This window comes from Microtus oregoni, unplaced genomic scaffold (genome assembly GCF_018167655.1).
Source record: "Microtus oregoni isolate MIOR12 unplaced genomic scaffold, Mior012 000000F_ref0000247, whole genome shotgun sequence".
In the NCBI taxonomy this organism is placed as follows: Eukaryota; Metazoa; Chordata; class Mammalia; order Rodentia; family Cricetidae; genus Microtus; species Microtus oregoni.
The window spans coordinates 1,377,394-1,390,000 of NW_024543059.1; the positions used below are offsets into that span (position 1 = coordinate 1,377,394).

Genomic DNA, 12,607 nt, shown 5'->3' on the forward strand with positions numbered 1-12,607 from the left:
TACCCAGAATGCAGTGCCAATTCTACCGCACGCCTTGCATCTAAATGATCACAAGGTCGGGACTCAGAAATAGGTTCCACCTGAGTGTGAAGAGGAGGGCTGTCCTATCACCAATGGTGCTGGAGAGTTCTGGTGTCCATCTTTGCACACTCTCTACAAAGATTTAAAAGTAAAAACCTATGGCGGAACGCCCCCCTTTTCTGCCCGGTCGACCTGGTGTCTCTGACCTGTCTCCATCCCTCCCTCCCTCCCTCTGATGCTACGCTCCCGACTCAAAATCCTTCCATGACCTTCCATTGTGCCAGGCGATTCATGCTGGTCTTGGCCTCAGAGGGAACCAGAGAACAATCTGGAGAAGTTGTGCTAAAGATACAGTGTCTTGGGCTGGAGAGATGGCTCAGTGGTTAAGAGCACTGGTTGTTCTTCCAGAGAACCTGAGTTCAATTCCCAGTACTCACATGGCAGCTCACAACTGTCTTTAATTCTGGTTCCAGGGAACCTAACAATCATGGCAAAATACCAATGTGCGTAAAATAAAAATAAATCAATTTAAAGTAATTAAAAGGTCAGCCTGGGCTGCAAGACACTGACTCGGAAAAAAAAAAAAAGCCTTGCACCCTCACTCACATGACTGATAAGAGGCTCTCTGTTCCTTACCAAGTGGGCCTGGGCCTCTCCTAGAGCCAGCGAGTGGGGGAAGAGGGGCCACCTGCCTTTATGACCTGAGTCACACGAGTCTACGCTGCCTCCTTCTGTTGGTGAGGTGTGAGTCATTCTGTTCACACTCCCTCTAGGGTGGGAGGACAAGAAGGAGCCACAGCTGCCACTGTACGGGAGTGAGTCCTCAAATGAGTCCTCAGATATTTAACCAGGCTCTTCTGCCCCCTGTGCTGTGGCACGAGGCAGCCTGCCTAGAAAACACAGAAGTCCAGGACAGACAGCTCGCCAAGGAGGAAAGCCTGAAGATGGGTGGAGTGGATCTGAGCAAAGGTTGGGAATGGGAGTGATAACCGTGACCCCCGGCCTGGCTGGCGTGGAGGGCAGGGTGGCCTTTAGACTTGAAACTGCCAGGATGGAAACAGGAGGAGGATGGAGACTGGAGGAAGAGGACTCTCCCTCTTTCACATGTCCTGAGAATCCCCATGTTACAGACACCGGCAGCACACGCCAGGAGAAGCGTGGAGCCCTGAGCTCAGAGGAGGGCTTTGTGTGTCCAGCTTAAAGGCTGCCTTGCATGGACTGAGCCTCTGAGATGGAGAATATTGCTTTCAGCAGTTGAATTCCCTAACCCTATGCATACAATGGGCTCAAGTACTACTTTTCATGTTCCCACACCTCCTGGCCCTTTCAGGGACTCCCTTGGGGTGCCCCACTCTGTGGGGGAAGGCAGTCTCTCCTCCACCTCAACACACATGCAAACTCACACAAGATTTATCAGCGTGATACCAGAAGGTCAGAAGTCCTGAAATGATGGGGACAGCCTGGAGTCTCTTCCGGAATCAGGATGCCCTTTGACCTGGGAGAAGTTCTCAGACATCGTCACCCAGATGAGCAAAGGGCTTGTCGAGGCCCAGCCTGTCTGATACGGCTTTATGATGACTGAGCAGGGGTGGCAAATAGGGCAGGGGTCAGTTCGCATGGTAGAGCCATGCGGTATGAGTCAAGGCTCATCCCCCGCACCCCGGGGGCTCGGCTTTCTTAAGACCCAGAAGGAGGCAGGAGGGATGTCGCTTTGCTAACTGAGCAAAGACAAACAGGAGGGACACTGTGGGGATACTGGCCAAGGATATGGTCAGAATGCAAGGGTGAGACCTTGAAGAAGGGGGTTTGAGGGGTAGCTCTGTGTTCAGCTTCAGCAAACTTCTTTCAAGCCCTCACAATGGGCCCAGGACTGCAGTTGAAAGTATTAACCCCGGGAGAACCAGTCCCTAGCTCTTCCTTGCTGGCTGTCCTATAGAACCCCAGTGTTAGGGAGGTAGGAACTCCTTCACAAAGTTGAAGGTGGCCACGAAGACGCTGGAGCTGGTGTGGGGCCTGGGCCAGGCTACCTGGGCAGATAGAATGGGTTGAGCTGAGCATCGATAATTTTGTTTGTTTGTTTCTGTTGTTGTTTTGAGATGGGGTCTCACTATGTAGCCCTGGCTGGCTTGCCGGAGTTAAAGGTGTGTACCATCACACAGATGTTTAATAAAGACCCCACCCTGCTCACGCTTATCCGACACCCCGTGTCCCCCAAGTCCTGCTGTCTTTACCTGGCACGGCTGTCCACAGATAGATAATCTGGGGAATACTCACCCTTCTTGCAGAACTCCAAGCATGACTTCTCACAGACCGTGTCTGGGTGTTTCTTAGCTTCTGTGGCTTCCTTTCCCCACTACACAAAGCCCACCAGAACTTTTTCTTTCAGGCTAAGCTGGTACCGGATACATCCAGGCTCATCTTCAGCGGAGCGTGAACAGACATGAACCCACAAGATGGAAGACTTCGGCTGCAGGCAGCCCCAGCTTATGTAGCCCTGACTGGCCTCAAACTTTCACTTCTACCTTAGCCTTTTAGTGCTGGAATTACATGCCTGTGCCTCCGTGGCTGGCTAGGGATCAGCCTGCCTCTGCCTCCTGAGTGCTGGGGTTATAGGTATGCACCCCCACCACCTGGTCCTGGCTTAAGGTTTTGAATTGAAAAAAGGAATAGGATTTGCATCAGCCAGAAAGCACGAGGACTATAGTTTGGATCCCTAACACGTATATAAAGCTGGGGTAATGGGCCACCTGGAACCCCAGCACCGTGGGGGCAGGTAGAGATGAGCAAACCCTTGGGGCTCGCTGGTCAGACGTGTTGAACTCCAGGTTCAGTGAGATGCCCAGTCTCAAAAGCTAAGGCAGAGAGCGACAGATAAAGAGACCAGACATCACATGACCGCCAAGTGCACGGGCACATGCAAACACACGCACAAACAAGAATGCACATACACATAAACAGATAAACAAAAGTGTCAACATTTATTGTGCGAGTTTTTGCCAGCCTGCCGCAAAACAGTCATCCAGGAAGATGGAAACACAACTGAAGAACTGCCCCCGTCAGGTTGTCCTGTGGGCAAATCTGCGGGGCGTTTTCTTGACTAATGGTTGATGTGGAGGGACAAACCCACCATGGGCAGTGCCATCGCCGAGCAAGCGGTCCTGAGTTGTAGAAGAAATCAGTCTGAGTAAGCCATGGAAAGTAAGTCAAGAATCGGCCTTCCTCCATGGTTCCCGACTCTGCTCCTGCTCGCCTCCCTACCTTGACGTCCCTCAGTGATTGCTGGTGAGCGGGGCTTATGAGCCAAATAAACCCTTTCCTCCCCGAGTTTCTTTTGGTCATGGTATTGATCGCAGCAATAGAAAACCAACTAGAACAACTATGGAGTCAGGTTGATGGCTCACGTCCACAAGCCCAACAGTTGGGAAGTAGAAGCAGTAGGATCAGAAGTTGTGAGTTCAAGGCCAGCCTGGGACAAAAGGCACCGTCTCAAAAGCAAACAAACTGAAATGTGCTTTAAATTTGGGGGTTCCCAGAAGGACTGTGGACGGTGATGATAGAGTTGTTTCAGAAATTATTTCACATATTTAGCATTTCATGTTAAAATGTCACCAGAGTAGGGAAACTAGGGACAGAGCAAACTTAAGCAACCCTAGAACTTAGGACATGGAGGAGAGGCTGCATGGATGCTAACATCCGAATGGAATGGACACAAGCCTCCACTGTGTCTGGGGATGCTAAGTTCCTCCAGGGGTGCAAGTTCTCGGTATCTGAAACTGCTGGGCGTCTAGATGGGAACAAACATCGAAGTGGTCACCGGGAACCAGTTTTCTCAGTGCTGGAGAAGGAATGATTCATGTAGTCAGGAGACAAGTCAATGTGAACTCATCGTATTTTCTCACCGCTTCAGACAGACAGATACAGAAAATAAAATGCTGTTGTATATATGGGCTAGCACACACAGGTGAGCTGCCCAGCTCTGGCTTCTGAGAGAGCCTAGAAGCAATAGCACCCACTAGCAGCTAGCATGCCCTGAGCCTAGGTTTTAGTTCCTAATACCATTCTCTAGAGAAGGGCTGTCCTAGGGCCATTGTGATGGCACAGTGGATAAGGTCACTTGGTGTCCACATGTGGAGGGAGAAAACCTACTCACACAAGCTTACCTCTGCCGTCCATATGTATATTGTCACATATAGGTTCACACGCACACATACACATCAATGCATTAATAAATTAATCAATAAAAAGAAAGGAAATTCGAGTTGCTGAGGAATCCCATCAGGACGGAACCTTCATCTGGTGATGGATGGAGGTAGAGACAGAGACCCACACTGGAGCACTGGACTGACCTCCCAAGGTCCCAATGAGGAGCAGGAGGGAGAACATGAGCAAAGAAGTTGGGACCACGAGGGGTGCACCCACCCACTGAGACAGTGGAGCTGATCTATTGGGAGCTCACCAAGGCCAGCTGGACTGTGACTGAAAAAGCCATGGGATAAAACTGAACTCTCTGAACATGGCGAACAATGAGGGCTGATGAGAAGCAAAGGACAATGGCACGGGGTTTTGATCCTGCTTAATGTGCTGGCTTGGTGGGAGCCTAGCCAGTTTGGATGTTCACCTTCCTAGATATGGACAGAGGGGGGAGGACCTAGGACTTACCACAGGGCAGAAAACCCTGACTGCTCTTTGGACTGAAGAGGGAGGGGGAAAGGAGTGGGGGGAGGGGGAGAAGGGTGGGAGGAGGGGGAGAAGGGCGGGAGGAGGGGGAGGGAAATGGGAGGCTGGGAGGAGGTGGAAACTTGTTTTTTTTTTCTTTTTCTCCTTTTCTCAATAAAAAAAAAGAAAAAAAATAAGAAAGTGATAAAAAAAAAAAAGAAAGGAGATTCTTGAGATACTTGAAGAAATGTCAGATCCTAAGTCTGGGGCATCTTGGAGTGCTGGAAATCAAGACCAGCCCAGAACCCACCAAACAAGAAAAAACAAACATACAAACAAACAGCAATAACCCCCCATCCCCCACTCCCCCACACAATGATAGCCATCTTACACAGGAGCCAAATGGGAAGATTTAGTGGCCATGGCAGGGACAATTGGCCGAAGAAAATATCATAGCATTGAGATGCCAACCTGAAGTATAACCAAGATATCCTTGAACACATACTGATAAACAAACCATCATAAAGAGTCAAGGAGGAAGAGGCGGGTCCCCTTTTCAGAAAGACCCTCCTCCAACACTGTGTGGCTGTGCTTCCCTTAAGGAAATGGAGCTCAGCTCTCCCAGTTGAACTGAAGTGATGTAACACCTGCTTCCGGAAGGTAGGACGTTCAAAGAGCTGGGTGTGGGGGAGGCCTGGGAAGTGACTTCATATGGAAAATCCTGGCAGGCACTAGCTTGAGCAGGTGACTGAGGCTAATGTGATCCGTGATAAGCCACGCTGATAGCATGTTCCTTTGATATGTCGGGATGACCGTGGTACTTTACATCTCTGGTCTTCCTCCTAAGCCTTGTAACCCCTGTGTAATCTCGAGGGAAAAAAAGTTAGACAAATGCGGTTTTCCTGTGTGAAAGGAGACTGAGAAGACGAAGCATCCTGTAGTATCGTGCACCGCGCCCCCGTGTCTGTGCTCTGTGTTCTGGCACCCAGTTCGCGAGCTTCGGGCAAGGGGGCTGGAGGTTAAAATACACAAACACACACAGTCAGAGAGACAGTGACACGGGTCATCCTTGAGTTCCTCAAGAACGCCCTCTTATTGTGTTCAGGGGCAGCTTATATAGAGATAGCCATGCCCCAGCCAAACCCACCAGAAACCACTCTCCTGCCATCAGGAACGCCTGAAGGTCTCGTGCTCAGAGCAGCTGTAGGCACTTAGATCAGGGGAAAACAAGTTGTTTACAAGAAATTCAGGATCTGGGGTCTCACTGCTCCCAACACTGCAGGAGGTCTTGGGCAGATAGAAATTATCAGAAAAATCAATCACTAATGTATGGCGTTTAATCAATAATAATAACAGACCAATCTTGGCTCTGTGCATGTGACTAAAATACAATAATGTAAAATGTTACATAGGGTAACATTTTAGGGTGAAGGTATGTAGGAACCTTCTGTTTAGTATTAACTACTTTTCTGTAAACCTAAAATTATTTTAAAATTATTAGTTCACTTACATTGCTATGGGATGCTGTGTTATTTTTCTGGGCTGTTTCAGCAAATAACCACAAGCTTGGTCGCTTGAAATACCAGACACTAATTGGGCAGTAGTGGCACACACCTTTAATCCCAGCACTTGAGAGGCAGAGGCAGGTGGATCTCTGTGAGTTTGAGGCCAGCCTGGTCTACAGAGTGAATTCCAGGACAACCAGGGCTACACAGAGGAGCTGAGTCTCAGTGTGGTGTCGGTGGGGCGTGGCGGAGCCCAGACACTAGGGCTAGGGAGATGGCTCAGTGAGTAAAAGAGTTTGCCTGAGTTTGATCCCCAGGACTTGTAAGACAAAAGGGGGGAACTAACTCCAGAATTGTCCTCTGAGCTCCTCAGGTGAGCTGTGGCGTGTGCATATATACATACACAAAATGAGCAAATAAAATAAATAAAACCCACCACGTGTTAGCTAGCTATGGGGTAGTTCCGTGGTAGAGCTTGTCTAACATTTGCTGAGTCTGGGTTCAATTCCAGCACCGTACCATGAGAGAACAAAACAGGTCTGTGGAGTGGAAGTCGGAAGCTGGTGGCTGTAATGTCACTTGTACAAGTTTCCAGGAGGGCCACTTCCCTCAGAGGCCTTAGAGGGTTGACTCTTTGCCGTCCTTCATCATCTTCTGAAGCTGTGTTCCTTGGCTTCTGGCCTTTCTGCATCTTCCATAGCAATAATCCTAATTTCAACTCTCTCTGCCTCTGCTAGAAGGTCACCTCTGGCCTTCTGTTTCTATAAAAATTCCTCTCATTTGTTCTTTGGTCTTTGTTTTTTGAGGCACTTTCTCTGTGTGGTCTTGGCTGTCTTGGAATTCATTCTGTACACCAATTTGGCATTGAGCTCAGAGATCCCCCTGCTTCTGCCTCCCGTGTGCTGGGATTAAAGGTGTGTGAGCCACAACCCAGGTAGAAAAATCTCATCTGTAAGGGACACAAGTGACAGAACTGGGAACCCATCCTGATAGGTCAGTGTAATCTCACCCCAAATCCTTAATAAATCGTATATCTGTAAACTTTTCTTTCTTGCCACACAGAATAAGCATTCACAAGTTCCAGGGTCTAGGATTGGCATTTGGTATCATATTTTATTTTATTTTTTTTTTAAATTTTTTTTTGCTAAACCAAAACTTCCTTTATACAAGTATTAAAATACAATCACATTTCTAAAGTGAAACCATAGGTACACGGTTGTAGTCGTAAAGCTACACAGAGAAGCATCAGTGGAGCAAATGTTTGAACGAAGACACTCCTGAATTTCACGTTTTCACCGAGCATCGAAAACCACCAATTTTTTAGTCTTTTTCCTGTACATTATTCTGTGTCCACATTCTCTGCATCTGATTGGATCTCTGGACTTTATTTCATTTTCGGTGTGACACTCTCTACAAATATATATCATCGGCTGCTGCTTTGGGGGTTGGACGTCTTTCTGGGTATCCATTGTTAGTGCCTTGGCAGCTCAAACAAACTCTGCTGGTATCATATTTTAGCTTACTATAATGCCAGGCAAGTTATTCATTCTGTCTGTGTGAGCCTTAGACTCATTAAGGAAGTTACACAAATTAGACAAGTTGATCAGTCACTGGACTAGTTAAAGGGGAAGATGGGAGCTTGAGATTCCCCTCTCTTGGGGATAGAGACCTGGCACTCCCCTCAACATATTCCATCCCCACACAATCGTGGCATCCATGTTAGGATGTAATGGCTGCTCAAAGAACTGGGAACGGAATTCTGAGTCCCCAGTTCAAATCTCAGCGCTGCCCACAGCTCGCAGGGTAATCTCAAGGACATCGTTGTCCACACAATGGCATATAAAGCAACTCAAGAAGCGCATCGGAGTTAATCGTGCCCAGAGAGGTCACCATTACAGGATGTTTATACGTCTAGTGTCTTTTACTTGCCGATCCCAGTACGGCCGAGGAACTGAGTAATGCTTAGTAATGGTCGAAATGACAATGATACGGGCAAGATGGCTTCAGGATGATGAGCGGAGGGGAGAGTCCCCTTGTTTCACACGGAGTCCCCAAGCTGCCACGAGTCTAGGCCAGGTTTAACAAATGACAACCTGCTTTGGAATGACTGTGAGTGAAAAGGGGTTAACAACAAGGGCTTGCAGTCAGTCTGGTGGCAGAAACTAGGACTTTGAGCCCAAGTTAAGGGGAATGTCATTCTTTAACAGTGGGGTGGCTTAGCAGATAGACGAGATTGCAGTCCAAACCTGATGGCCCGAGTTTGATCCTCTGAACCTACAGTGGAAAGAGAGAACTTCTGAGAGCTGTCCTTCGGTGTCCACTCATATGCCTGTGTGTGCATGTGTGTGCACACATCGACTCTCTCACACACACATGCATATAACATAACAAAACTAGAGAATCCCATTCTATTTGTAGATCTCTAATAAACAAAATTATACTTGATTATTTGCTTAGAGTTTAGCCAGTCGCATGCATTCCTTTGTTCTGCCTGCTAGAACACCCCCATTCTCCCTTGTTGCCCTGCGAAGCCTCCACGACCATGTGGCAGTCAGTTTGCCCAGTAGTCCCTAGCTCCCCCTTTGACCAGCTTGACCCAAGCCATCCCGTGTCTTCCTCCCATGGCACAACCAGAAGCTGCTTTGCTTTCTAGTGCTATTCGGTGTCACCAGTCCCCTGCAGCAAACCCCTCTGGATGCCCAGGGCCTTGGCTGTCCATACTCCTCTCTGTTTACTGTTGTCTCTGCCAGCCACACCCTCCCCTTTGGTCAGGATGGATGTCTTCTTCGGGGGATCTTCCCCAGCACCTTGCACAAATTTCCCCCTCTTCCTAAGACACATTTTCCACCCGATGCCAAGTCTTCTTGGTCTTCCAGGTCATTTGAAAACATGCCCTGCCTCTGGAATGCTCCCCCAGCTCCACTTCCCTCCTTAGGTGCCTCTGCTGACCTGCTTCCTGCCATTCCCAGTGATCACTCTTTGAATGCCTGTGGCCTCTGCTAGACTGGGAGGTCCTCAATGCCAGCTGATCCAATTCTGCACCGATGGCTTTGCTCATCAATGACAAGGCTCCCGCTCTCCCTTGCTACTTGAGTAAGGGGCGGGCAAGGGCTGGGCCTGGGTATCAGTAGGGATAGAATGTCCTTTGCTGGCTCTCAAGCCTGGGTCAAAGGTGGAAGCGGAGCCTTGTGTGGCCATAGTGTCATCAGCTGAGCTTCCAGACAACTTTGTCAGCTCTCACAGGCAACCCCAGACTAACACGAGCCCGGGCCCTGCGGCTGGCGTGATCAGGGTCATCGGAGTCAAAGGTCATTCCTCTGTGACCTTGTGCAACTGACTCTGGTCTGGATACTGCCTGCTACCACCTGTCCCATATCATCCAACCACCATCCGCAACTTCAGGAATCAGGAATGGAAAGGGCCTTGGCTGGCCGGGCTTCTGACGTGAGAGGTGAGCCTAAGGTTCATGGGTACATGGGTACATGGGTACATGGGTTCAAATGTGTACTCGGGTCTGTGGACACTTCAGCAAGAGCTGCTGTGCACAAGCATGCGTGTGAGTGGGCAGGCGTCTTGGATGCACGTCTCTGCACACTAGTGTGCACACTTGAGTGTGCTCCTGTACCTTAGGAATAGGAGTGTGCATGACTATGTGTGAGTAACAGTGGGGTCCCCTTAGTTCCTCCAAACTGTTAAACTGGTTCTTTGGGGGGCTCCAACGGCCCTGTACCCCTCCCCGGTGTTCCAACTCAACACCATGCTCGAGGAGCCCATTTTCTAGGGACTCTTCACCCGTTTCTCAACCAGCCCAGTGCTGTTAGTAGGGACCAGAACCCTGAAGTGTCAAGGGTGAGTCTCAGGGTGGTGCAGGGGATGGTGGCATGTTCCAGCAGACTCCCTCAAGCCCTTTTTGGAATTCCACGGTGCTGGAGGTTAAGCCCAGGGTCCTAAGCATGCCAGGCAAATGTTCTGCCACTAAAATTTATATCCCCAACCTTCAGACTTCTTTTTCGATTGCTAAATATTCAGTTCTATGTGTCCAATCCTGCTGATCACTTTGGCTTACTGGGACCACTGAAGCCACTTTTGATACTCAGGATATGGCAAAGGCCTGGTGACCTTCAGCCAAGAAGGAAAAAAGCTGCTGTCTCACTTAAGCTGGAATGAACTCTAGGGCACAAGCCACATTCCAGGGTCCCCTTTGGGGTTAGACTGAGGCTCTGGGCCTTGCTCAGTAACTGTTCTGCTTAGCGTCCTCTCCTGCCCTGCCCTGTCCTGCCCTGCTCTGCTTCCCCAGCACCGTTCTGGGTTCTTCTCGGGGATTTCCTTTTCCATTGTTTTGTTTGCCCTGTTTGCCACAGGGTCTTTCCATGTAGCCCATGTTGGCTGACACCGGTGACCTTCCTGCCTTAGCCCTGCAATGCTGGGATTATAGGCATATACCACCATGCCTATGCCTAGCCAGGACATTCCCTCAGTTAGCTGGTCTCACAAGGGACTCCTCGCCTTAGCAGTCTGCTTGGATAAGCCAGGAGCAAGGGGCCTAGAACTCCAGCAACGGGCTGCACAAAGAGGGTATGAAGAACAAAATGGGAGCGAAGTTTTAGAGACCCTCGCTTGCCAGCTGGGCACTGCATGCCCGCTTTCACCTCCTCTGCAGGGCTGAGGCCATCCTGGTCACAATCCCCAAAACCCTGGGCTTGGAAGGTTCCCGATCCAGCTGGGGTCCCCCAGAACTAGGGTGGTCCCTTAGCCAGGCATGGTGGCTCATGCCTTTTATCCCAACACTCAGAAGGCAGAGGCAGGCAGATTTCTGAGTTCAAAACCACCCTGAAACTTACCAAGCAATTCCAGGACATTCAGGTCTACACAGAGACACCCTGTCGCAAAAAAACAAGCTGGGCATGTTGGCGCATGCCTATAATCCCAGCACTTGTGAGGCAGAGGCAGGTGGATCTCTGAGTTTGAGGTTGGCCAGGGCTAAACAGAGAAACCCTGTCTTGAAACACCAAAAGAGAAAGAAAGGGAGGAAGGAAAAAAGAAAGAGAGAGAGAGAGAGAGAGAGAGAGAGGAAGGAAGGAAGGAAGGAAGGAGGGAGAAAGGGAGGGAGGGACGAACAAACAACGAAAGAAAGGAAGGAAGGAAGGAAGGAAGAAAGAAAGAAAGAAAGAAAGAAAAAAAGAAAGAAAGAAGCCCTATCTTGGACATACGAGAAGAGGACTTGGGTAAACAAGCTGAGAATTTCTGTGCAGGCATCTTCACCACACTGTCAAGATGGCTACCACTAAGGCTGAAGGACTCTGGGTAATGAAGTTTTGAACTCCTCACTCCCAGGAGGGCCTTGCTCGATGGAAGGCCACTACTCTAGAAAGCAGAGGCTTGAATTTCAGCTTTCGCTCTCCCACCAGTGGCTTTAGGAGCAGCAGCCGACTCCCTGAAACATGCCAGCCTCTTGTGAGCAGAATGGCAGGAAGGAAACGTGGCGAGGCACAGATTTCAGAGCACAAGACTCGAGTCTCAGGCTGGGAGTGTGGCTGAGTGTGTGTTTGCCATGCCCGGAGCCTTAGGTTTCATCCAGCACCTAGCATGGTGGTTCACGCATTGACTCCCAGAGCTTGGAGGACAGCAGGAGGGTCAGAAGATCAAGGTCGCCAGGGGCTACACGTGCTTCTGTCTCAAAACAAGAGACTCGAGCATCACTTCCACAGCCCCTGCCCATGGCTCTTTGAATAGCTGAACCAATCACTTACCCAGCCTGTGACTTAGTTTCCTCATCTGTCAATGAAGACCCCCACAGCAGTGACCTCACGGGCTCTGGTGAGGATTAAATGGGATACAGCCCAGAGAACACTTGGCAGGTCCCTGGCACACTGTGAGCTTTGAGATCTGGTGGCTATTTTTGCTCTTGGTATGAACCGAGGTTGTATAACTGACTCTGTCCTGTGGCCTCACTGACTTGACATCGCTCCCAGGCTTTGTGACAGTCCAAGGACACTGCATAAAGGACACACCACGAGTGGAAACTCGTCTTAAAGAGTTTTCCCTCCCTGGTCCACCTGCCTGGCCTCTAACGAGTGAGCTCGCCGGGTTGGGGTGGGCGTGTCTGCAGCATCTCTGACTGGCACAGCCCAACCCTGTTTACTTCTAGTTGCTGAGGTGAACAGAAGTCAGGCAGGGTTCACCTTTCCCCTATTTCCCTGACAGCCCTCATTCAGACAGGGTCATGTTTCATTTTGCTTCTTCAAGGTAGAAATGTATTGATTTTAATAAGATTCCTCTTCTCGATCTCTTATTATAATTATTTACAGTGTGTGGTGGGTGGGTGTGTCTGGGGTGCTTGTGAAGATCAGAACACACCAGCTGTGCCCCTCCACCAGTGAGTTCTGAGGTTTACCTCGGGGGTAAGCTCCCTTACCCATCGAGCT

General features: G+C 49.6%; 1 protein-coding gene across 1 annotated transcript; it reads right to left on the reverse strand.

Annotated features, from left to right (window-relative positions):
- Window positions 1-7,326: 7,326 nt before the first annotated feature.
- Window positions 7,327-7,677, reverse strand: LOC121453338 (DNA-directed RNA polymerases I, II, and III subunit RPABC4-like). The gene has a single exon (XM_041660043.1). The coding sequence runs from the start codon at window positions 7,649-7,651 to the stop codon at window positions 7,475-7,477; it is 177 nt and encodes a 58-aa protein (XP_041515977.1). The 5' UTR covers window positions 7,652-7,677; the 3' UTR covers window positions 7,327-7,474.
- Window positions 7,678-12,607: the final 4,930 nt, after the last annotated feature.

Excerpts from the sequence above, each read along its gene's own strand:
- LOC121453338 (XM_041660043.1), bottom strand. The coding sequence starts at position 7,651 with ATGGATACCCAGAAAGACGTCCAACCCCCAAAGCAGCAGCCGATGATA.